The sequence below is a fragment of the Cibotium barometz genome, chromosome 43, assembly GCF_041138505.1.
Source record: "Cibotium barometz isolate CiBa-2024 chromosome 43, ASM4113850v1, whole genome shotgun sequence".
Lineage (NCBI taxonomy): Eukaryota > Viridiplantae > Streptophyta > Polypodiopsida > Cyatheales > Cibotiaceae > Cibotium > Cibotium barometz.
Genome location: NC_141088.1, coordinates 36,462,699 through 36,488,372, shown reverse-complemented (window position 1 = coordinate 36,488,372; position 25,674 = coordinate 36,462,699). Strand labels below are relative to the sequence as shown.

The window sequence follows — 25,674 nt, the reverse complement described above, 5'->3', positions numbered from 1 at the left end:
TGGATATATTTCTATTACCCTCATGTTGAGGGCTTTCCTTTCTCCTCTTTTCAATTATGATAATTGGGGCTGGTGGGCACTACTCTTTACTTGTTTTCATAACTTTGATCCACTCCTCATTCTTCACTTTCGTTTATTTCATGTCACTTTCCTTGGACTCTGCAACTGTTAACCCCTCCTGCTCTAATGTGTTTGGACCACTCTTCTTTCACTGTTATCTACCTTTTTTTTGGATGAAAGAGAGGATACTGAATTAAACATGCCACAAATCCTCAACCTCCCATTTGAGAGGCCAAGGCACTACCCTCAGCTAAAAGCCCCGGAGGCGTAAATTTCACAAAACCACTCTATTAAACTCAACCTATTGATCTTTTTCAAAGATTGTATGCTTTATTTCCACCTTCACTACGGAGACACTCAGTCCATGCACTGACCAGTCTTTTCTGCAAGCCGATTTTCCCCTTGCAAAGCTGTTATATCATCTCCCATTATTGTGATCTTATGTGTTTATGTTGGAAAGGTTTCTTTAAACACAACGAGACTCCATCTTATTGCAACACCAAAGGTGGTTTGCTTCTCCAGATTTCTTTAAAGCATCTTCGAGTTAGCTAACACATTTCACAACCTTGGGGATTGCAAATTTCACCTCATTAAGAAGCACAAAGAGAGAGAGAGAGAGAGAGAGAGAGAGAAGAGAGAGGAGAAAGAAAAAAAAAGGGGCGCGGGTTGGGGAGGGGTTGGTTGATTTTTTTCCAAGGTTTGTCCTTCTCATTAGTCCCTAGTCTTATCAGATGCATAATGGACATGCACTCACATGCACACACAGGTTTTCAGCTATTGCCGAGATTTATACTTATCATTATTACCTGGTTTTAATAGCCAGGTTCTATAGCAAAGCGTCACAATATCAGGTATATTGGTGGTAAGGATTCTTTGTTTATATTTTGATTGGGATTTTTAATCATCATGATGTAATGTTGAAGAATATGGTGTAGTTCTCATCTCTGTAGCTTATGAGGGGAGACAGAAGATAGTCTCTATCCACTCCTTTTGCCATGAAGCTCATTGAGTGATATGAGGCAAGTGGTCTCTTTACCAAGAAGCTGCTTGCCTTTTTGAAGTGTTCATCATTATCTGCAGCTTTACACCCCATACTCACATGATTGAGAGGATCGGCCTCTGTAAATATAAAACAGCCCGGTTTACTAATAGCTTCAAATGAGATGTAGTCTCTGTGAGCCAAGAGCCCCGGAACTATCTGAAAAACTGCATCAGGACCAGATGGATGCTGATGTCCATGGCTACAATCTTCACCACTGTTTTGAAGCATGCTGGCCCTGAAAATATCAACCCTTCTACCAACCCTATGCGTGAGAAAGCTACCTGGTAGATCAAAAGGTTCGATGGACACAAGCTTTCCAACAAGATCATTGTGAGCTTTGCTTCCTTGTCTATTTGGCTCTTTAGCAATCCTGACCATCTTCATAAGCAAAGCATTCAAGCATGACTCTGAAGCAAGGTTTGCAATCATGGGATCTACAAGCCTAAAAGTGGAGTAAGCAGCCTCATTTGTGCCTTCAGAAGGAGTGTGATGCATTGAAAGGGTGCCATGCTTGTGTGTGAGAAAAACAACTTTATTCTTCGATGCATTCTGCTGGCTGAAACTGTAGAGATTTTCATTGAATGTATCTGCAACTGGCGTTACCCAAGTAGATAAAGATTGCAGGTCAACACCTGTGATGTCCCAATCCCCAGTGCTCATTCCAGCAAGGAGGTAAGGCCCAAAAAAGATAGCACGCAAGGAGCTGTACTCGTCACGGTTATCTGTATCGAAACAAGATCCAAATTCAACAATCAAGATTGAAAGGACAGAAAAGTTGCAAGCGTTTCTTTGAAGAGTTGGAACTTACCTTTCACCTTCTCTGTCCATAAGAGAACCGGGAGAAAAAGCTCCATCTTGTCTCCAGCTTGCCATATGCGCGTCACCCGCAAGAATTCCCCTGCTTATACCTCAAAATTTTACTAAAAGATAGCTTAGCAACAAACCAACAACCCCAAAACATTTTGAAAAGGAAAAACAGAAACAGATCCCGATGCCATGTCATCAGGCCATGTTATAGGGCTAGTTGCGTTCCGTAGGACACAGTTTGCTGGCAAGTTGGGATGCAAAAGTCTCAACGGTGTTGGCAAGGCTCATCTTGGGCAAACTTGGAGAATGGGGTAGGGACCTTGACAATGCCAATTTTTGACTACTATGATTAGGATTCCAGCTTTAAACCCCCTCATGGCATGCAGAAGCAACTAGAAAGGTGAGGGAGCCTGGTCCTTCAGCCCCCGAGTTTGCAGCCAACCCTAGGCACAAGATTCAGTCTGGGCTTCTTCAAATACCCCTTCGCTTGGAGGAAGAGCAACTCAAACGACCTTTATCTGGAAGCAGCTGATTTTGCCTCCCCTCACATTATCCTCAACAAAAATAGTATCGCCTTTCATGCAATGTTTGGGAAAGTGAACCTAACACAAATCCTTCTCACCATGGGTTGAAGAGGAAAAGACAATTTTGAACAAGCATTTTCTTCATAATTTCATCCAATTACTACTATTTTTTGACAATTTGGAAGAGACATTTTTCTTTCTCCTCTGAAGATGAGACAGATTTTTTAGAAGTTGAGCAGGCTCTAGGATGAAGCGAACCCATCTTTTCCTGAACTCTGCTTTCATGGGCGCCCTGGGACTTTAAACCAGCTCAGCCTTGCAGTGCATGGCTGTTATCCACTCAAACATTTCCGGTTATCCTGTGTGGGCCATCCATCTGGCCGGGTCAGTGAGGGGGGAGGCTGATTTCCTTTGTAGAAAGTGAAGCCAAAAGTATTTGCAGTTACTACTGCCAAGAATATAAAGACAAGGCATTTTGATGGAGTATAATCCATGTTTCCTACGGTAGGGCCCGCTGGTGTGCGTTAAAATCTCTCCAAAATTTACAATTTTTAAATAAAATCCATGTTTCTTAAGGTAGTGATACCTAAATATCCCTGCAATCCTCTTTTTTGTACACCACAGACAACGGAGGTTCTAGGCATTTCAAATAATCAAATGCACCACAAGGAAATGCAACCATGCAAAAACTTCACCTCGTACCTGCAGTAAGGGTCACATTTAGAGTCTCATTGTTTAGAGAGAGACTACCATGAGATGAATCCACCCAAAAAGGCACTCGGACATGTATTGCAGCCATTGTGCCCTTTGCCATGTTTGCTCTTCTGGTATCCTATAAAAACACTGTGATTACAAACTGGAAATCATATTATTATTAAATGCTTCTGAATAAAAGGGAAATATCTGAAACTGACCTTGTTGATTTCAAAAAACTCAAAAGAGGCATGTAAGCTGGAATTGCTGGACGAGAGCTCTTCAACTCTTTGGTTCAGAACTAATCCTATGCTATGCCACGTAAGCGAGCTTGATACAAGCTGTATGATATACAGGGCAGTGTATGCTGCTACAGTTTCTTCAAAATAGATGGAGTCTCCAAGCTTTGAAAAAGACTCTATACCTGGCATGTGAGAACTCGTAAAATGCTTGCTTGTGTGTTTGTAAGTAAAAACAGTTGCAGTTGTGTCCAGCTAAATGCAAAATTAGCATTATGCAACACCATTGAACCAAACCTGTTCCATAGCAGCACCAAAATGAGCCAAATTGTGTGCCCCATCCGTGATAGCTGATTGCCTTTGAATTTCCCTTCCCCATTGGAAGCATGTAAATCATAATGCCCGGTTCCTGGCCTCTTTGAATGCTAAGGACCCCATTTGTCAAAGCACGCTCGTAGTAGTCCGCATACCTCATTTCTTTGGTCCAGCGAAACAAGTGTCGAGAAACCTGCAGGAAAAACAAAACAGTTTAAGCAGGTGTACTAGGTATCATCATCTCATCACCAAAATTAATGCATCATGTGTCTTTTCACACCTTCAGCATGTTGTAAGTTGTACAAGACTCTTCAGTCTCAGTTGAGGAAAGAGTGTCTCCAAGGTGTAAAGGATCTGTCCTGCTCCATGAAAAGTTCAAAGAGACCTCTTACTTCTCATTCAAAAAAAATCTGTGAAGTATTCAACCACCAAAATAAAAAGGCCCAAAATCTACACTGACTTTCTATATGCCTCTTGAATGTCTTTCATAGCAAGTTCAAACTCAGCAGGTATCACTGGCTGCCGTGTAAGTAATACTGTAAGCTCCGTTCAAAGTGTTGCTACTTGCTTAGCCAAATTCTTCTAAGTGGGGTTATCCTAGGATGCTAGATTGAGAGGCCCAATAAAATCCAGGCTGAATGGCCCTATCAACACCATAGGCAACAGCTTCCTCCCTGATTTTCTTTCTCCACCTGTTCACACTCATCCCATGTCCTCAAATATTCATCACAATCCTTCATAACCATGGTCCACCAATACCCTGCCCTAAAAACTTTTGGTGCCATCATAAGACCACTACAATGTCTTCCTTCCAACAAATCATGAACATTGTCACCATTTCACTAGAGCACGGATGTCAACAAGGTTGTAATCGAGGGGTTTGGGTGTTTGATTCTGCCAGGAGGTACAATCCTCCTTGAAGCACTTGGACAACATGGCTACATCTGGGCCCTTGCCCAAAATCGGGTCAATGCAACCAATAAAACTCCCCCAAAAAAAAAAACGGAATTGTTTCCTCTTAATTTTTAAAAGAGTTCATCACCACAAATCTCTTGTCTCTCTTACAAGCATCTCCAAAAGTCAGCCACCAACCCTGTGCTGAGGGCCCCCAAGATGGAGTACGTGACCTCTGCTCTTAGGCTGCAGTTGTCAGAATATTCATCAAAAGAGGTGCTGCTGGTACTACTAAAAAAAGAGATGGCCCTGCATGTATAGGAAAAATCAGTGCACTCTCGTGCTCTTCGAGGACACAGGGTCGAGATCTTCATCATAGTTAATGTGCCTTCCATTTCTTTTCAACACCATTGGCATCTATTGATTCATGTACAATGTTTCATTGTCAAACAAAAAGCAGTAATGTTTTGAGAACATGTGGAAAAACTTGAAAAGTTCAGTTAATAAAAAGTAAAGGGACAAATAAAACTCACCAAAATTCACTTGAGGAAGTGCCCCCTGTTGGATAGCTATGGGAAGAATTGATAGTGTCCATAAAAAAGCTACTGATATCCTGTGAAACAGAAACTCATAAAAGAATCAAGTATCAACAAAGGTAAGCATGTGATTGCTGCAGAGCTCCGGAAAAATTCTAGGCAAACAAATACCTTGTAAAGGCTTTGGCCAGTGATCTCGAACCTCATTTGGGCACCTATAACCAAAGGTATATGTGTATTTGCATGAAACCCCGAGAGACTATCTGCCTGTAAACAATGAGTTTGCATATTATAATTGCAAAGAGAGAAACTGTCTTCATACCTTGATGATATGAAACAATCGAGTCATTGTAATTTGTGATTACAGATGAATTAATTACCTTCCCTCCTTGCATGGCAAGCACATAGCAGCTTATTCTGCAGAATTGAAAAAAAAAAGGCAGCTGCTAGAAAGAGGAGCAATATGAATTCGGTGTCCGAAACAGAGCCTTCAAGTGTGACATCACCACGTGGTCAAACCGCAGAAGACTAAATGCACCATCAAAGGTTAGCAGATTTTTGGAGGTAAGTGCATGGCTAGGAGAACCTGGTTCACCACTACAATGTGACCAGCCAAGGAGAGACGACCTCTGTTCTGATTCGTGAGCTTCTTTGCAAATGCTAGCAAGAAGGCAACTTTCTTCCCTGCTCATCCACTCCTGCATGGCAGGCAAGATACCTGACTAGAGTGAATAAGGCAATTCAGTGAAGACTTGCTTCCACCACCCGGGCTGGAATTCAGATGCTTTAGGACTTTCTCTAGTTAATCCTGGCACCGGTGGCACTCCAGTAGATCTTAACGGCTTCTACTTTCTCCACTTAATCCTGGCACCCAAGACCATACGATAGAACATACGTTTCTACAAATCTCCTCACATTACCTACCAGCTAGAAAGGTTGCATTGACATCAGTAAATGTTGAGTCCAGAAGTTCTTATGGGCTTCTAGTGGGAAGCCGCAAACCCTGGTGTACTGTCTCTTTTACGCCATGAACTTGTTAATGGCTTCTGCCACAAAGAGAAAATAAGGGCTTGCAAACTGACTAGGAGATGGAGAAGAGCTCCTCTTGCACCGCTTCAATGAGGGGCTGCTCAGTAGGGGCAGATACTCCATTGACCCAAGCTTCCAGAATCCCATCAATAGCACTGTACCCTTGAGGAAGGTTCAATCCACTCTATCACAGGCCTTTTTGAAGTCCAACAAGAGAACTAGGAGGTATTCCATGATGAGTTTCCATGGACAGTTTTGTATCACCCCAGTGAGATAGCTATGTTTATGTTTTCTTTCTGTTTTATTTTCCATTCCATGATGAGATATGCCATGGACATTATTGTATCACTTTGGTCTACCGTCTCATAGGCCCATTGGGACTTTAGTAGACGCTTAATATATCTTTCTTTCTTTCTTTTCTTTCTCCAGATCTTTCGTGATGGGCTGCCAATGTCAAATCTCTTGGCAATGATCGCTACCCTCCTTTGGAACCAAATGAATGAACTTCTTGGAGAGGCTCTCTGGCATGGTATCTGTCTACATAATCTCATTGAAGGCAGGCCGAGGGTCATCCTCCATGAGCTCCCAGAGAACATCACAGGCAAATCATCCTTATCAGGGTGTTTCCCTCTTGAACCTAAAGTGCAAAACCGAGTTCCTGGATAAAGAAAGGGACCTTCAAAGAGGAATCCAAGGAAGGTGAGACACTCAACGACTGATCCGTGTGCTGCCATATGTACTGCCGTGCCTAATCACAAGCCTCCAAATCCACGTCAGATCCTGTAGAAGCTGGCCACAATCTTGTGCACTTATGGGGAACCAGACACCGCCATCCCACCTAGTCCTATGTTGAAGCCCTAACAGGGGAAGAAATCAACGGTGATTATATTCCTTTCCTCAGTCCAGGATGAACCTCCAGCATGGTAGCTGTACTTTCTCCTCAAAGTCCCTATGGCCTTGAGGGTGGTATGTGCGGTCTGCATCTAAGAGCTAATCCACAGGCTGTCAAGGATCTGGTTTTGCAGATGCTACAGTGAGGCGAGACCTCTGCTCCTGGTCCCTCAAGGCTAGTAGTCCGGCTCCAGTGGCCTCTTTTTTTTTCCTGGGAAAAAGATCCTTCTATCAGTTAATGAAAAAACTGCCACAATGGGCTAGATACAAACTCGCCTCATGTATGGGGCGGGAATCAAATGATCATAAGGGAAGAGACTTCTCCTCCGGCTGGCCGCTCTATGAGGAGAAGGCTATCTCATGCAGAGGGGGAGGGGGCGGGGGGGGGGGGGGGGGGGGGACAACCATAGGTGGTCTCTGTAATGCCAAGTGGGGTCACCACCTCGATCTGTGAGAAATGGACCAGGCCTCCAGAGTCTCAAGAAAGCTTCCTGCCGCTTCCACATGCGGTCAGAACCTATAACTCCCCGCACTGACCATGGAGGGTATGAATAATGTCAAGCCAAATGCTCCTGATGGACTTCGCAGGCGGAGTGTGGGTACCCTCAATGGCTTCGCTGCATCTAGCTCGCCAAATGTGCCAGGCTGCAATGCTACTGCAAATCTCCCATCTTGTCGCCACTGGTCTGCTGGGGTTGTGACTAGTATTGCCAAAATGCAGTGGTGAGAGAGCTGAAGGGTTAACCCTCCCCCATCCTCCTCGTAAGCCCTGACCACCTCAGCCTCTGTGGCCCAAGCAATAGTACCCCATGTAATGATCCGAGTCGTGGCCCTGTCCATAGTGAAAATGCGGAGAATCTGCCGCCAAATCTGATGAGCCTTCGGGCAATCCCAAAGACAATGACACTAAGACTCCTGAGGGTGGCCACACCTCGGGCAAGCTGCTAGCCAGCCAAGTGCCGACTGCCAAGCTCCTATGTGCCATCAGCCAGAGAAAGAGGATGATCTTTCTAGGCCAAAAACTATCCCAGAGCCTCTTCCAAAACTCTGAGAGGAAACGCTATGAGAGGCCCTGTGACTGCCAATGTGTTGCTGCTGTCGGGGTCCCATCGATCTCTGGCATCTAGATCCTGCGGCCTAGCTGCGCTATACATGCAAAGAAGGGGGCATCTAGAGACTCCTCTCAATCAACAGGGTCATGCCAAGTCCACTCTCCCGGGTCCCACTGTAGACGCATGAGAGGTTGGCACTCCCATATCCATAGTCACCAAAATCTCCCCCTGGTCACCTTGGCAGGTGATGGATCTATGTGCCACTCCCGTGCCTGAAAACCAATCACCCTCAACCTCTACAAGGTGCAACCACTGAAATCCTCTAAGGGAAGCCCAGATCGCTCCAATCTGCCATGGGATCCAATAGAAAAAGTGAGCAGACCACTGCTCTCATCTACACCATGGACAGCCACGAGAATATCATGTCTGGTAAACACACCTAGCCACACTGGGGAAGTCGGGTTTGGGATAGCAGTCAGCCACTCCTGAGGGATAGCTGAGTTGATGTCAATGCTGAGCATGTCTCTACCTCAGACTCCTGACAAGTCTCTCTCCTGCATCTCTAGGGGTAACTGCCTGTGTGCTATCCAATCTCCAAGGGACCTGGCTGGTCCTATGCTCAAAGCACCCCATGAAACATGAGGTCGGGCCCCCAAAATGTGGCCACTAGGTAAGCAAATCGAGGGGTTCCAGACCAGTCGCTGCCGCATCCGCTCCTCTGAGGTTGTCGGAGCTATTTGCCTAAGGGCCGGCCAATGGCCCTTTAAGGAAGTGGCTGACCTCAAAGAGGGCTAGGTCAAGTCCCTAGGCTGTCATGCCTCCCTTAAAAGAGGTCAACTGCCATATTTCCCTTATCCACTTCTTGGTATCAAGAATCCTGAAGAAGGCTATCATGGATCCCATTGTTAATCTTATCTTTGAAACGCTTCTGCATAGGTGCATGTTACACTGGCATCAGAGCTTTAGACTTTGATAAGAGGTGCTGAATTTTTTCTTTCTCACAAGGGGTTTTGTATGATTCGTTTTCCAGCCCCATGGAATACACCTGAGTACAGGAGTGCCCATCTCCCGAAAGACGGTTAGTTTACTAGCCTTCCAGAAAGCCCCCAAAAGAGCCTCCCAAACCTCTAGTGGATGGTATATTTGCATTTGGGCACAAACGCGAACGCTCCCGCTAAGAGTAGCCAAGAAGACAGTTCTGTTGAGGTAGGGAGGGAGCAACCAGAATCTCCCTTGTCTCTACAACAAACCTCTACTCCGAGTGTTTCCCTTTCCATGGATACCTACAAGGCTATAGCAATCTATGCTTTAGTCCACACTTCAGTCACTTCTTCTAACATTGCAACCCAAGCCCCAAGGAGATCCGGAGGACAAATGACACCGTGTCCATTGCCATGGAGACAAACTTTCCTCACGGCTGAGGCCGAGCAGTCGTGGGCTTCCCTCACGATCAAGGCCAAGCGTATGCCGGCTACTCTTGCAGCCAAGGCACAAGAGGCTAAAGGACGGCATCTCATGGAGATGGAGGTGTTGCAAGCTTCCCTCAGCCAACTGTCAATGAGAGGTCAAGAAGGCCAAGGAGGACAAGGAACTGTCACTGAGAGTGGGATGATCACCTTAGTACCTTGGCAGATCAATGTCAACAGGAGTTCAAAGCCTTGTTTCTCACAGACAACTAGATCCACAACCATCAAGGTTACCGGCATTCCCGGAGAAGATACAGTTTAGTAAGTATATATATATACCTAGATGAATCCAAGAACATGCCCAAATTCACCTTTTAGGAACGTGCATGTTATATACTCATGGTAATCAACCCACAAGACTATATAACTATCAACTCCATTATGCATAGTATGGAGTAGATGCTACGACATCCCCACTAACGTCATAAGTGCCCAACTCAGTTTAGTAAGTATAATGGTAAACGTGATGCAAATGTTGTTCATTCATGTCTTCATCAGATTATTTGCTATCTTGTTGTTGTTCATAGATCTGACCAAGAAAGAGTCATGTTAGCCGCTATACACCTCATAGGAGATGCTAGCATATGGTGGCATGACTGGATAGGCCAACATACCGATCCATTGACCGGTGTGGTGGCATGTGAGTGGGCTAGGTTTGTGGAGGATCTCAAGACTCGATTCTTGCCTCCACAACTCCTAGAGCATCTTGAGGATGAATATAGGGGTCTACGGCAGACTTTGCAACCATTCTCACATATGCAAATAGAGTCACTCAGTTTAGGACTGCAATTGCAGAAATCAGACAAAGAAAGGTGGGTGCCTTTTGTGTGGGTTAGACTAACAGATCCAGTGGGATGTCTAGTGCATTCGTCCCAAGACCTTGGCATGTGCTATGCAACTGGCCCAGGATATGGAGATGAAGTACAACCATGGCAAGCCCAAGCAAGACAACCCCAAGTCTACTTCTAGTGGAAGTAATAAGCAACATGGGGAAGATAGTAAGACCCAGGCCCCAGGGGCACAGGTCTGTTAGGATCTAGTTCTCTTGCTCCATTAGCTAACCATGTTGCTAACCGTGGGAGTGAGTGTTCTCAGGATATTTTGCAATCTGCCACAGGTAAGAGAAAGAAAACACAAAGATGGGCTAGAAAGAAGCCAGGATTTTGTCCACCCTCCAAACGGATCAAGGAGTCGTCCTTCATTGACCGATGGATACAAAGCCAACGGGATTGTTGCCAACAAGTCAAGACAAGTTCAAGAAGACAGCACTTCCAGATTCCAGTGCAAAAGACCCTCCAAGAGGTGACAGGGTGTTCTACAAGAAAGATCTAGCATTGTTGATGGCTTGCACAGAAGCAATGGTAGCCCCGTCATCAAGATAAGCAAGAATGACACATGGTATAGAGTGCTGCATGGACATGTTCCTTCATCTAGGATAGAGGATCATCTCTTTTTTGATGGGCCTTGAGCATGTTGTGAGCCCTAGTGCCAAGGACGAGTCACCAGGCACCATCTAGGTCATTAGGGTTTGTGGCACAAGTCTTTTGTAACCCTCTTTGCAAGATGTAATGATTGTACAAGCCCAACTAGACACTTATTAGACCCATGGTCGTGTGCTTGGGAAGGTTAGGTCTTTGTCAAGTCCCGGGCAAGTAGGACTACCATGTGTCAAAGCCATGCATTTATATGGTTACTAATGATGGTCATTTTAGGGGCCATAGACCATGGACATGGGCACCCTTCAAGATGGACCAGAATGGAGCAATAGACCAAAGGAGGGGCTAAAGAAGGGTGCCTATCTAAAGTAACTTAAGGGTACGCCTAGACGCAATCTGTGCCAACCCTGCCCTTTGGATGCCTATTTATAGGGCCGACCTTAAAAGTCACCTTGATAGCCATCATCTTGTGGGCATCACTCTTAACCAAGGAGGCTTGTCGAGTTGTACTCTCTGCATCAAGGGCAAGCAAGGGAGCTTAACGCACCATACAAGAGGGCGACAAAGTCAGCACTGTGCAGAGGGGTTCTCAGCCCATTAACACACATCATCCAGCAGCTTATAATCAGCAAAACGCAGCCCTACAGGTGCTGCAAGTTAACACATAGAAGCAGCCTGTTCCAGCAGCATATAACACATCATCGAGGCACCCTACAGGGGTGTTTCAGGCCAGCCAGGAGGTGCAGATCAGGGCGGGGCAGCCAAACACACAGCAAAAGGGCACCCAAATCTCCAATCCAGTCCCAGAAAGCTCCAGGTCAGGTGCAGTCCAGTGGCCAGCACACCATGTCTTTGCATCATTCTCTTGCAAATCAAGTAAATAAACCAGCCAGGGTGGGGGCCCTTGAGAGGGTAGCTGGACTCAATACTGTGTCCTTGCATATCTTCTTAACCACAACCCGTGTAATCAATTTTCAGCAAGTGTGATTGCATCAATAATTTTATCTTTGAAACGCTTCCCACATAGGTGTATGTTATAGGAGAGGCCCACACGGTTGACGCTCTACCATGAGGAGAGGCGTAGTACCTAAAGAAAATCTTTATCACCAGTAGATATGTAGAGAAGAAGATAAAGAATTGCCCCCTGTCCTCGTCAAAGTGGAAGAACAATCAACCTTCATCCAAGCTTTGAGCCATATACTACTGAAGCATAACTACTTCAGAGTAGAACACAACCAAGACTTGATGCATGGTCATTGGAGATAGCTGCTCCCGTGGCAGTCCAGCTGTGCATTCAAAGGGAAAGAGAAGGCAGAAGTGCCCAGGCCCCATGTCAAAAGGTGAAGTCCAAAAGCATTACTGAGCTATGGAGACACAAAGTGGCACTGTGATGTCTGGCTGAGTCAAAACCTGAATTGAAACCACCGCTGATAGAAGTGGTTGACTAGCCAGCCCGGCTGATGCTTTACCATGAGGAGAGGCGTAGGACCTATAGAAAATCTTCTTCACCAGTAGATATGTGGACAAGAAGATACAGAATTGTCCCCCGTCCTCATCAAAATGGAAGAACATTCAACCTTCATCCGAGCTTTCAGCCATATACCACTGAAGCATAACTACTTCAGAGTAGAACACAACCAAGACTTGATGCATGGTCATTGGAGATAGCTTCTCCCATCATTCAATCGTAATGAAGGTCTAGTCCTCCAAGCCAGAAGACTACCTTGCATGGCATGGAAAGAGGTCTGTCGATCATCTAGTGTGGCCTCTCCAATGTGGGAGGCCACAGGAGAAGAAGGCCGTGCCTGACCGGCTCGGTTCCAAGGGAGCAGGCACAGTCAATCCGCAGGAAGGGCCCGGAGGGGGGGGGGGTGTTTGTGGTTGTTGGGGCATGCTTCAGTGCCTCATCAAAGTGGAAGACCAATAAGCTCTGTCTGGGCTTTGAGCCATGTACTACTGAAGCATATCAAAGATCCAACTACTTTGGAGTAGAACACCACCTAGTTGATGCATTAACATTAAAGCTAGCTCCTCCCATGGCAGTCCAGCCTTGCATTCAAAGGTAAGATAAGGTAGAAGTGCCCATGTCAAAAGGTGAAGTTCAAAAGCATTAGAGCTATGGAGGTTCAAAAGCATTAGAGCTATGGAGGCACAAAGTAGCACACTGATGTCTGGCTGAGTCAAAACCTGAATTGAAAACTACCGCTAAAAGAAGGGACTGACTGGGCAGCCCTCTTCAATCAGGGATGAACCTGATATGCCCTCCGATGAGAGTGGGGGCTCATTCAATCGTAGTGAAGGTCTAGTCCTCCGAGCCAGAAGATTGCCTTGCATGGCATGAGGAGAGGCCTGTTGATCCTCTAGTGTGAGCTCTTCAATGTGGGAGACCACAGGAGAAGGCCATGCCCAACAGGCTCAGTTCCAAGGAGAAAGGCACAGTCAATCTGCAGCGGAGTGGGTGCCCGGGAGGAGAGAGTGGGTAAACAGGGACTGCTGGGAATGCATTAGTGCCTCATCAGGTGCTGCCAAAATCCTCCTGTACCTGCTCCTGGTACAAGGATCATAACCATTTTGCTCATTCACTAGGGTCCAGTCCTTAGCAAGAACCCAGTCCAGCACAGGCACTCACCCTCTGAAATCTGTCAGCCACCCTCTAGCAGTGCTGAGCCCCTCCCCTCCAGAGGACGGGGAGGGTCCAGTCCTTAGCAAGAACCCAGTCCAGCACAGGCACTCACCCTCTGAAATCTGTCAGCCACCCTCTAGCAGTGCTGAGCCTGAGATGCCTCATCCCTCCCCTCCAGAGGACGGGGGAAGGAGGAGGAGAGGAGGAAGAGGGAGTCGGGATGCCCTATCTCCTCTATCATCTTTTAGATATTCTCTTTAATGCTCAAAGATCTCTTCCAATAGCTTTGAACCTTTATTCATCACAGAAGTCATCAACAATGTGAACACTAGGGCTCCAAGCTGGAGTTATTGAGCAGTCGGACCATGCAAGATAAATTTCCTCCATCACCAATCCAAAAGAGATGGACCTCCATGAGGATCAAGAATCAAACTCGGTAAACAATGAGGAGGTTTCAATCCCTAAACAGATAGTCCTTAACAAATTCAATCATGGATCAGGCAAGTGGGTCAAACAATGACTTAAAAAATTTATGCACAAAGGCTACAAGGCCTCAATGGAACAATATGCCTTGAAGACTAATTCTTTCAAGACTGCTCACTCATGTCATCAGCCGACATGGAAGTGATGCTATTACATCCTTTAGATCCACTTTCGGCTAGAGTAGAGTTGCATTTCATATTGTACCTCTTCCAGGTACTTTGCGTTCCACTTGAGTACCGCACGGAACGTTACAAACACCATACAAAGTGCGCAAGCTTCTATCGAAATTCTGAACATCATCTTCATCCTGGACCTTATTATGCAGCCCCTATGCCTCATCCATCAATCCATATATTTTTCCATGCAGCCCATCACTAGCATATTTTATATTTAATCATACAAACTAGAAAAAAAGATGCATGCTTAACATACTTCGGCTTAATTAATACTTTCCATAACTGTACAGTAAACATATTTGTACATAAACATAACTAATGTTTCAGACTACCTTGAGCTAGAAATACTGCACAGACCTCAAATGATCATGAGGTTCCCTTAACTTCACAAGAAGTATCGGGGATGACTATCTTCCCAACAGTTCCAAAAAGCAAAGGCCATGGCCGAGGGGGAGACTATGGTTCCAGTTTAGCTGGCGAGATCTAGCACTACGGACAAGAGGTGGCTATGAGAGAGTAGGTGGGATGTACAAGTGTAGCATAGGAAGCATGGCCTATGAGAGCAGCAGGGGAAAGTGGGACAGAAGGGTGAAATGAGGCAACTGAAGTCACGTGATTGAAAACAACAACAGCAAAAAACTAAGAAAGAGTGCTCACAATCAAAGCAGTCTGCTCCAGGGTAATGATTACAAACTATCCGAGGCTTGTTAAGGATAAAAAGAAGAATGACTGTCTTTGAAGCCCATGTGTGCTAAAGCTTCTCAAAATCACTCGGTTACCATTTGGGGGGAAAGAAAAAACTTCAAAAGCTATGAGGCTGGTCATAAACTTCAATTGCCCAACCAGCAATTTACAAACCTTCAGTCACTACCTTGCAAGAAGCATCTTTACCTGAACCGCAAGAAGGCCTAGAAAGCAAGGTTTGTCAAAAAGATGTGCTAGCCTGAGATGGTCCATATTATCCTGCTCACATAAAAATTGCAAAAAGAACCAAAAATTGTAAATACTTCAGTGAATATCAAAAATCCAATCACGATGAGATTGCTATTTCATTTCTTTCTTTTCTCCACAAAGAAATCATCATTTTATGCGTGCTCATACTAACATAAGCGACAAAACCAATGCATTGTTTTAAGTTCAAGGAAACCTTCTCATAACACTCGTCCAAAACTTCCCACATAAATGTGTGCGTGTGTCATTATAGCTCCCACAAAAATAATAACAATCAAAGCATTGGATAGATATATAAATAAAGGGCAGCACCTCATACCCCTGCTGTTATGTAGTAGCTGCATAAAATCTAAAATCAAATTCTTAGCTGCATAAAATCTAAAATCAAAGTCTGTGCGTGTATGCGTGTGTGCACGCATGTGTGCATGTGTATGCTGAGCATGAGAGCTTACAGTGAGTGTATACAATCGATATAGAACATCATCCATGCCTCCTGTTTCCTCATTAAGGGATTGCCAATGCCTCTCTATTGTGTACAATTCAATGACCCTCATAACACGTTGACTGAAATAGTCGGCCATGTTCACTGCCATCTTGAGAGCTTTTGTGTTCCCTGCAAATGTATATTGGTCCAACAGACCTGCCATGATCTTGACAAAGCAACATCGTTTCAACTCACGACAAGCTCCAGGCTGAAAGTAGGTAAAGCATAATAACAATAATATAAAGAGTTTAGAAGCCTAAACAAAGAGAATTAACCTTGTGTATGGTGTAATAAGGAGCCCAAACTGGCCGGATCTCTTCAAACCGATCAAAAAACTCTGCTGGAAACGCCGATAGATATCCGGTTCCAATCTCTTGTTGGCATTCCAGAAGAGCATCTACCACTGCCGTCATCTTTTCATAAAGAGTATTGTTATGTGTGCTTGCCCACAATTGGGCACTTGCACTCATGTAGTGTCCTGCAATAGCATTGTATCAGCAGCTCACCCATGATATCATCAGCTAAAATCAATTTGCACTACAATTGTGCAAATTGCTGTCTATCACCTGATAAAACCTTGTGTTGTTTGTGCAAACAAGTCCTGTTTGCTAGATGTATGCTTGCTACACCCTAAGTCAAGAAACTGTACAGAATAATGAGAGTTCCACCACTCTCCACCAGAGATGCTCTACAATGCACTCATGCTGAGTGGTAAGAGCTGGCTTCCATGGTCATATGGAAATGGAAATAGAAACGGCTATTGTCAACAAAACCAACATGAGTGTTCACAGAAGCCTCTGCAACCAATATACAATAATGGACCTGCAAGTTTCTCGTTTTTACGTCTCAAATTTTCTCAATTTAAAATAATATGCAAAATTTAAGGCAATTTAGTTACAATTTAGCTAAAAAATCTGTAAATTTTCAAGACAGCCTTGTAAAATTCTGTTGTCAGAAGTTTTATGATTTGTTGAGAAAAATGGTTTCTGTGAACACTACATGACTCGAAACTCAGAAATGAAAACAGTGGGTTTTGGAAACACAAATTTTAGTGGGGACTAGGCATGGAGAAAAAAGGAGAATACCTTGGGAGAAGATAAGGATACAACTCCTCTCAAGAAATGGCGTTTCGGTGTTTCTCATCTAGGAAACCACCATTTCCTACAGGCTGCGACTATGTTGCCCACCTCATGCATCCACTATCATCAAAGTAAAAACTTGAAACGCATGTCTCTTTTTACAAAAGACCTGTCTCTCCTCTGAGCATTTGTTTGAGCTGGCTGCTCCAATGTATCACAAGCAAATAAGTATCCACTTAACATGTTTGCACATTCTTGTTTTCAGATGCCTCTTGACCATCAATGTTCAGGCATGTGCATGTACAATGGGCACATTGCCTGAGCCTTCTTCCTGCACTCTCTCATGATGACCTATCTCCTGAAGTGTAGGCATTGCAAACCTTGCCATCATGTTGAAGCTTATTTTCAAGCTTTTATAAAAGCAGGTATCAAGGCATGCAAGATGAAAGAAATGAGGTTCTTTTCTTTGATCTTCTTATCAATGACCACTATTTTCTCTCATCTCCTTAATTTTTGTGAGATGATCTACAAGTGAAGTCTCCATCATTCATGTCAAGGGAATGCAATTGGCTCTTAAGCTAAAACCCTAGTGATATTTGAAATTTCGAAGTGATTTTCCATGCCTCATGAGATGTTTCTACTCCCATGATATGATTGCAACACATCTTTGATGGGTGGACATGGCAATCATTGATATGGCTTGTGTATTTTTTATCTCTTGCACATTAATTTGGCACTCATTTTGAGGAGGCTCTCTTTCTCTACCTTCCACTAGCCCCTAGCCACAAGAATTATTTTCGATTTGAATTCCCAAATGGGATATTTTGACCTATGTAGCTTCTCATTCACCTTGCGATTCACTTGTGTGGCTAAGCACAAGCCCCCTTGTCACCAAAGTAAATGTCTCACCCAATTCCAACAGAGGCCAAAACAAATATGCAAAATGCTTGCAAGTATGTGAAAGTTACCTAGCATCATGGTTTTTTTCCTCTCTTTTTTTCAACTAGCCTTAGGCCCAAGATCCTCCCATAGTTATCATCATTTTTTTTTTTTTCAGAAAGAGACTTCTATTAAGTATGAGAAAAACATACAACAATCACAGCTATAAGCCGGAAGAGAATAGAATCACCCCAATATGTAAGGTGATTTCAACCACTGAGGAGCATCATGATGCCATGTAAGACCTGTGTGGTACTAGAGGAAAAGAAGATGCCATGGTCCCATTCCCGCATAAATATCACACGCTTCGCCTGCGTAGAACGAGAGGGCCCCTGAATGCGAGCCCAAATAGTTATCATCGTTTTTCGCCTGCCCATAGGTGCTTTTTTATCCACCCGTAGGCGATGCCTGTCAGAATATGCAGCGGAAATGATATCCAAACTTGGGTAGACAAGAGCAAGTAGACTGCAGAAAATAATCAGCACAAGAAACACTGAGAGATGTGTGTAAACTCTTCTCTATACACAAGATCCCGAAGAAAACTGAATGAGAAAGTGGAGGAGGATGGGGGGGAATATATACAAGCCCATGAGGGCAGTCGGCCAGCTCTGGAAGAGGCCCACGACTCATAAAATGTCCACGACTGCTGAAAAACAGCAGTCGGCCAGCATCTGATCCCCACATCTGCTCAGATCAAGTCGGCCAGCACTCAGATGGCCCACGACTGCTACAGATGCAGTCGGCCACCCTCAGAGTGGTCCTGGCATCACCTGGCATCCCTCTAGCCACTAGGAAAAAAATGGGAAAAATAGGGAAAAAATACGGGGAGTGTGGAAAAATGATATACGGGCGGGCACACCCACAACAGAGGCCCTGGTGTATTCAAATAGACAGGAGATGACTTCTAACACCCCCTCTCAGCTCCTGGCTGTGTAACCAACCCCAGGGAGCTGGAGTGCCGCCTGAGCGTAGCCTGAGGTAGAGACTTCGTGAAGAGGTCCGCCGCATTGTCCTCCGTCGAACAATAAAGTAGCAAGATGTCACCCGCCAAGATCTTCTCACGAACAAAGTGATACTGTATCTCTATATGCTTGGTCCGGGCATGGAAAACCGGGTTCCGAGCAATAGCTATACAACTCTGGTTATCACACTGGATGACTGTGGGCTCCCTCTGTGGAAACCCCATCTCGCCAAGCAGCCTCCGCAGCCATACAACCTCACAAGCAGCACCACAAGCAGCCCGATACTCTGCCTCTGTCGAAGAAAGGGCAATAGTCGGCTGCTTCTTGCTGCTCCAAGAAACCGCTCCTGAGCCGAGGGTAAAAGTGTATCCTGAAGTAGATCTCCTCGTGTCTGGATCTCCTCCCCAATCTGAGTCACTCCAACCTTGGAGCTTGACTCCATTCCCTCCTGTGTAAAAGAGTCCCAGATCCTTCGTACTCTGCAGATACCGCAAGATCCGCAATCCTGCGTCCCAATGAGTCTTCAATGGCGTCTGCATAAAAGAGCTCAACAGCCCCACGGAGAAGCTCAAGTCCAATCTGGTGTTCAGCAACCAGATCAATGAACCAACCAACTTCCGGTACTGCGAGGCATCAACTGGCTCACAAGGATCTGTAACGGTTAACTTTGTGTTCGGGTCCATCGGCGAAGTAATAGGCTTGCAGTTCTCCATCCCAAAGGCCTCAAGCAACTCATGAACATACCGCTGCTGAGAGACGAAAAACCCCCTCTGGGTCTGCCAGATCTCCAATCCCAAGAAGAAGTGGAGTAAGCCTAAGTCGGTCATCTCAAACTCCTTTGACAAGGCAGCCTTCGTCACTCCAATGTGCTCCACATGACCGCCGGTGAGAATGAGATCATCCACATAAAGGATGATGAGTGTGACCATGCCGCGTTCCCGAAAGAGATACAGGTTCGGATCTGCAACCGATCTCTGGAATCCAGTCCGAATAAAGAAGGAATCAATCTTCTGATTCCAAGCCCGCGGAGCCTGCTTAAGACCATACAAGGCCTTACGTAACCTGTAAACCATCCCTTCCGATCCTGGAACAATGAAGCCTGGAGGCTGCTCAACGTACACCTCCTCCTGCAGGTCACCATTAAGGAACGCCGATTTTACATCCATCTGGTACACGGGCCACCTCTGAGAAGAAGCAAGGGCAAGAACGGTCCGAATCGTGGTCATCCGTGCTGTCGGTGCAAAGGTATCCTCGTAGTCGATGCCTGGCCGCTGAGCATAACCCTTAGCCACGAGCCTGGCTTTGTGTTTGTCCACCGACCCATCAGCCGCGTACTTGGTCTTAAAGACCCATTTGACACCAATGACTGACCGCTTCGACGGCCTCGGTACCAACTCCCAAGTGTTGTTCTTCTCGATGGCGTCAAGTTCCACCTGCATGGCTTCCCTCCAAGTATCCTGTGAAAGGGCTTCCTTTACGGAAGTGGGCTCTTTATCCCGCATGATACGAGACATAAGAGCATAGTTCACCTGAAGAAGCTCCGCCGTGTTGCTTTTATCTCGAACTCGATGTGATCTTCGAGGGCCGTCCTCTGTGGTCCACTCGGAGGGTAGCTCCGTGACACCTGACTCCCGAAGGGTGTCCATCAACCACCTAGGTACTCGAACAGATCGTGGAGCCTCCTGTGGTCGCGGGGGCTCAACTCCAGTTGCGGGCTCAACCTCCTGTGATGACTGAGGTGGATCAACTGGAGTGATAGACTGGGAATCATCATCAGACTCTGGATCTCCAAGAAGTGGCGGCTCCTCGACAGTGGATGCTGGAACATGCTCGTCAAAGACCACATCCCGGCTGACAACAATCTCGTTCCTTTCTGGATCATACAACCTGTATCCCTTGGAAAGAGAGTTATACCCCACAAATACCAGCTTGCGGGACTTGGAGTCAAGCTTCCCCCTCTGCTTCTTCGGAATATGTACATACGCGTCACTCCCAAAGACACGGAAGTGCGAGACATCGGGTTTCCTGCCAAAATATGCCTCAAATGGAGTCATATGGGGTACAGAAGTCGTCGGAGAGCGGTTAATGGTATGGACAGCTGTCGCCACAGCCTCACCCCACAGTGGACGAGGAAGATCTCGATGCTCCAGCATGGTCCTCGCCATCTCCACCACCGTCCTGTTCTTACGTTCAACAACTCCATTCTCCGAAGGCGATCCGGTATTGGCCAATTCCCTCTTGATGCCATGATCTGCACAAAACCGAAAGAATACAGTCGAGGAGAATTCCCCTCCTTTGTCAGCCCTGAGAGTCTTGACCTGAAATCCAGACTCTTTCTCCACCATCACGTGCCAATCCTTGAACCGAGTAAAAGCCTGGTCCTTCTGTGAAAGAAAGTAGACCCACGTGAATCTGGTACAATCATCAACAAGCAGCATGAAGTAGAGAGATCCTCCCAAGGATGGTATCTGCTGTGGTCCACACAAGTCAGTGTGAATCAACTCCAAAGGTTTCGAAGCCCGCCTGGAAGCCTGCTTCGGAAAGGATTCCCTGTGCTGCTTACCACGTATGCAAGAACTGCAGCGTCCTTGCCTACTACCAACATCTGGCAAGCCAACCACCATCTGGTCCCGGAAGGCGCGCCGCAAAGCATCCACATTTAAGTGGCCAAAACGAAAGTGCCACAAGTCTCCGACCTGAGAGCCTGTCAGTGAGGAGAGTGCAGAGAGTTTGTAGATACCGTTCTCCACACCGCCTTCCCAAACAACTTTGCCTGTCTCACGGTCCCTTAGAGCAACTGAATGCTCCTCAAATTCCACCCGAAAGCCAGTCTTGCATACCTCATGCACTGACAAAAGATGAAAGCCCAGAGCAGGGACATAAAGAACACGGGAAGCATGCTTGCCCCCCTTGCCGTCGGGAATGATCTCCATCCGGCCCTCACTATGAATCGGAATAGTGGAGTTATCACCAATAAAGATACGACCTGACTGCCGCTTCAGATCCAGGAAGAAGTCACGGGATGGAGTCATGTGCCTGGAAGCACCACTGTCGAGAATCCATTCCCGAGTATCCTTTGCGGTGAAGCCAACTGCCTCCTCGCTCGAAGACGATGAATCATCGGAGTCCACCATCTCCAAGTGCACAAATGCCGGAGTCTTTGCAGCTGAGGCTGAGGACTCAGCACTCTTCCCTGTCCGCTTAGGGCACTTCCTCCAGTAGTGGCCTTTCTCGCCACAATCATTGCAAGATCTTTCGGCCTTCAGCTTCTCTCGTTCTGGATCAGGCTTCTTCTCGGAAGACTTATCTGGTGAAGCCTTCCCTTTGCCCTTGTTGGTATTACGGCCTTTCGACCGTTGGCCAGTTAAGGCCTCCGAACCTCCGCCGTGAGGAGGGTTCGTAAAACGTTCCTCCTGGTCCAAGACCATTGGCACAAGCTCCTCCCAAGTAATGGTGCTGAGCCTGCCACTAGTGATCAACGAGGAATAGAAAGCGGAATACTGACCAGGCAAGTGAGAAAGTAACGTGATGGCCATATCTTCGGACGATATCTCTTTCCCAGCTTGAAGGACTTCCTGCTGAAGGGCCTGCAGCTTGTTAATGTGTTCCCGCATCGTCGAAGACTTTGCAGGGTTCATAACCCGCATCTGCACTTCCAAGGATATCCGCTTCATGGGTGATACCCTGTTGTACAAAGAAGCCAAGTGCTCCCATATGCCTCTCGCCAGCGTCATGTGCTTCACATGGTTGATCACCTGTGGTGTGCAATTGAGGAATATAAATGACCGGACCCTGGCGTTGACACGGTCCCACATTTGTGCCTGTGCCTCTCGGTCCTTCCTCGCGGATAAAACCTCCCCTTCCTCAGCTTCCGGCCTTGGCACCCCTTTGATAATAAAATCAGCAAGATCATACGACTCCAGAACTGACTCCATCATGACCTTCCAGATGCCATAATTGGACCCGTCCAATTGACGATCCACTGGGAACGTGGGGAGAGTCGGAATCTTCACGTGCTTCTCTGCCATCTCGAGTAAATCGGCCATCTCGGAGAGTAACCTGAAAGGGTGGGTGGGTGGGAAAAAATCTGAAAATCAGAGAATATGCAAGTGGCTGTCCAGCCCTTCTGCCCGCCTTCCTCTTGCACCTTCACTTCCCGTTCAGCCCGAAACAGTCCACCGATCAGCAACTTGTTGCTCCCCCTCTTGCTCAGAAAAACGCCCAAGATCTGCTAGAGCCTAGGGCTCTGATACCATGTCAGAATATGCAGCGGAAATGATATCCAAACTTGGGTAGACAAGAGCAAGTAGACTGCAGAAAATAATCAGCACAAGAAACACTGAGAGATGTGTGTAAACTCTTCTCTATACACAAGATCCCGAAGAAAACTGAATGAGAAAGTGGAGGAGGATGGGGGGGAATATATACAAGCCCATGAGGGCAGTCGGCCAGCTCTGGAAGAGGCCCACGACTCATAAAATGTCCACGACTGCTGAAAAACAGCAGTCGGCCAGCATCTGATCCCCACATCTGCTCAGATCAAGTCGGCCAGCACTCAGATGGCCCACGACTGCTACAGATGCAGTCGGCCACCCTCAGAGTGGTCCTGGCATCACCTGGCATCCCTCTAGCCACTAGGAAAAAAATGGGAAAAATAGGGAAAAAATACGGGGAGTGTGGAAAAATGATATACGGGCGGGCACACCCACAACAGAGGCCCTGGTGTATTCAAATAGACAGGAGATGACTTCTAACAATGCCACCAAGGAAGCACCTTGTGGGGTTTTGAAACCAAGATGTGACATGAATGAGGACTTGACAAATATAAGCCCACAAATATATGCTCCAACTTGAGGTGGAGGATTGATTTCTAACACCCCTTGTTGATATCCACCCAAAGGTGACTACCTTTGTGCACAATATGGTGGTGAACCTCGATGTGCTTCATGCAAATAATATATTGTCTTTCCTACAATTTCTATGCAACTCTCCATGCCTCATCCTCTACACCCATGTCTTGTAGAATCCACTCCAACCATAGAGCTCACACGATATAAAGCATGCATCCTCTTGGATATCAATGCTCCAACCTCATATTGCCCAGGCTAGTGCACCAGCTACCTCAAGTTTATAAGGCCCCCATTATGAGGAGTAGCAATGGTTGGGCAGCCCGGGCGCCCGCACCCCCATATTCACATGGGAAGGTGGCCTAGGAGGCCAGATGGTCTAGAGACGGCTTGAATTAGATTCGGCACACTACCAAATAGGCTACATGCTATGGTCCATGGTTTATGAGAAGTAGCCATGGTTGGGCAGCCCCAGCACCCGCACCCCCGTATTCACATGGGAAAGTGGCCTAGGAGGCCATATGGTTATTGGGCGCCATATTAACTCCCCTAGGGCTACTTATTAATCTTACTGGGTGTATGGCTGCCCGTCTATGTATGTGCGATTGACCATTTCATCCTGCTTGAACCTGTCGGACCTTGTGCCGGTGATCACCTGTAATGCTAAGACCGTCCACACATAGAGCAAGTGTCATGCCACAGCATCAGAGGGCTTTGGTTACCTAAACAGTTGTACCCAACATGCAAAAAAGGTACCCTCCCAAGTTAGTCTAGTGAGAGACTTCTTGAAACCCTTGAGGGGCTAATTGCTACAGCTTCAGTAGACATTAATAGTAGTGTTAATGCGAGTGTCAGAGGCCGATTAAAAATATTTGTCTGACCTTAAAATGGTGCAAAAAGATGACACATTTTAGTGAAGAAAAATGAGTGAAAAGTTCTGTTTTCACATTATTCAAAGTATGGGAAACACCTACCAACAAAGTGGCCTCTGAGCTCTGAACTGGGGGATTCCCATCCTCCATAAGGGGAGCCCGGCGTGGGAAGGTTGGACGTGTTTCGGAAGCTCCACACAAGGCTGTCCACATCCAGCGTCAACAGGTACTCCAAGTTGGTCTGCTGGCCTCTCCCTTGGGCAGAATCAGGGTGCAGAACCACATCATGCAAGGAAACCTCTTGCAAGAAGGGCTCACCATGCACAATGGCCTCATCAAACTCCATAGCCTGTCTGATTGTAGGTGGCATTTCATCTGGAAGGCCAGCAAACTCTGCCGATTGGCCACGAAAAGATATGGGATTTGCAGAAGAGAGCAAGGCATATCTAATTGTGTGAGAGGATGAAGGGGTGTTGGTGCATTCCTTGCACAGGGCCATATGCAGCAGCAGCACTGTGATGATGAGGAGAGTGAACGTAGCTGAGGCTGCCATTTTCCCAGATTTCTGCAGTTTTGGGTCGCTTCAGGAAGCTTGAAAACAGTAATTCATGCTTGCATAGAGCTCATGGGCTTTCTTTCTGAGATGGGTGTTGGGTGTGTCGGGGGCTCTTTTGAAACCAAGCTAGGTAGGTCTGGGGAATCTTCATGAAGACAGACTTCAAAGCAAAGCACTATGATGGCTAAGCATGGATGGGGGCTATGATGGCAATCCAGGTAAGTCCTAGGAAAATAATGAACCGGAGATTACCTGCCAAGTATCCTTGAGATCCTATGCAAGGACACGTGTGAACTCCTTCACAAGCGTGTGTAAACTCCTTGTGGCATCAATGGTTCTTTTTGTTTGTGTAAGTGTCTATATGGGGGTGCTAGCCACAGAAAAATTGCCCACAAGTGTCTTACATAACCATGGATCTCACTTGACCACAAGTGTCTTACATAACCATGTGCATTGGCCCCTCCAAATCAAGGCCTACCCCCACTTGGTGTTGAATGTGAAGTGCCCATGCACAGTAGCCCTTAAATACAAGGTGTAGTTGTGCAAGTAAGAACAAGCTCTAAGCGAGAAATAGCCCTTGTCATAACCATCGACCCTAGCTAGTGTAGATGTGAAATGTACTAAAGAGTCGCTTTTAGTATGCACCACTTGAACACTCAAGAGTCACTTAGTATGCACCACTTGAACACTCAAGTGCTTGAGTATGAATTTCTTATAA

General features: G+C 46.2%; 1 protein-coding gene across 1 annotated transcript; it reads right to left on the bottom strand.

Annotated features, from left to right (window-relative positions):
- Positions 1-827: 827 nt before the first annotated feature.
- On the bottom strand, positions 828-25,289 carry LOC147613877 (uncharacterized). Its single transcript, XM_086781863.1, has 12 exons — positions 24,503-25,289; positions 15,977-16,179; positions 15,670-15,867; positions 15,158-15,229; positions 5,282-5,377; positions 5,108-5,187; positions 3,961-4,039; positions 3,663-3,873; positions 3,348-3,550; positions 3,136-3,265; positions 1,911-2,000; positions 828-1,824 (listed from the first exon to the last, which is right to left on the bottom strand). Exons 1-12 carry the CDS (start codon positions 24,951-24,953, stop codon positions 965-967), a joined length of 2,673 nt encoding a protein of 890 aa, XP_086637989.1. The 5' UTR covers positions 24,954-25,289; the 3' UTR covers positions 828-964.
- Between the last annotated feature and the right edge of the window lie 385 nt (positions 25,290-25,674).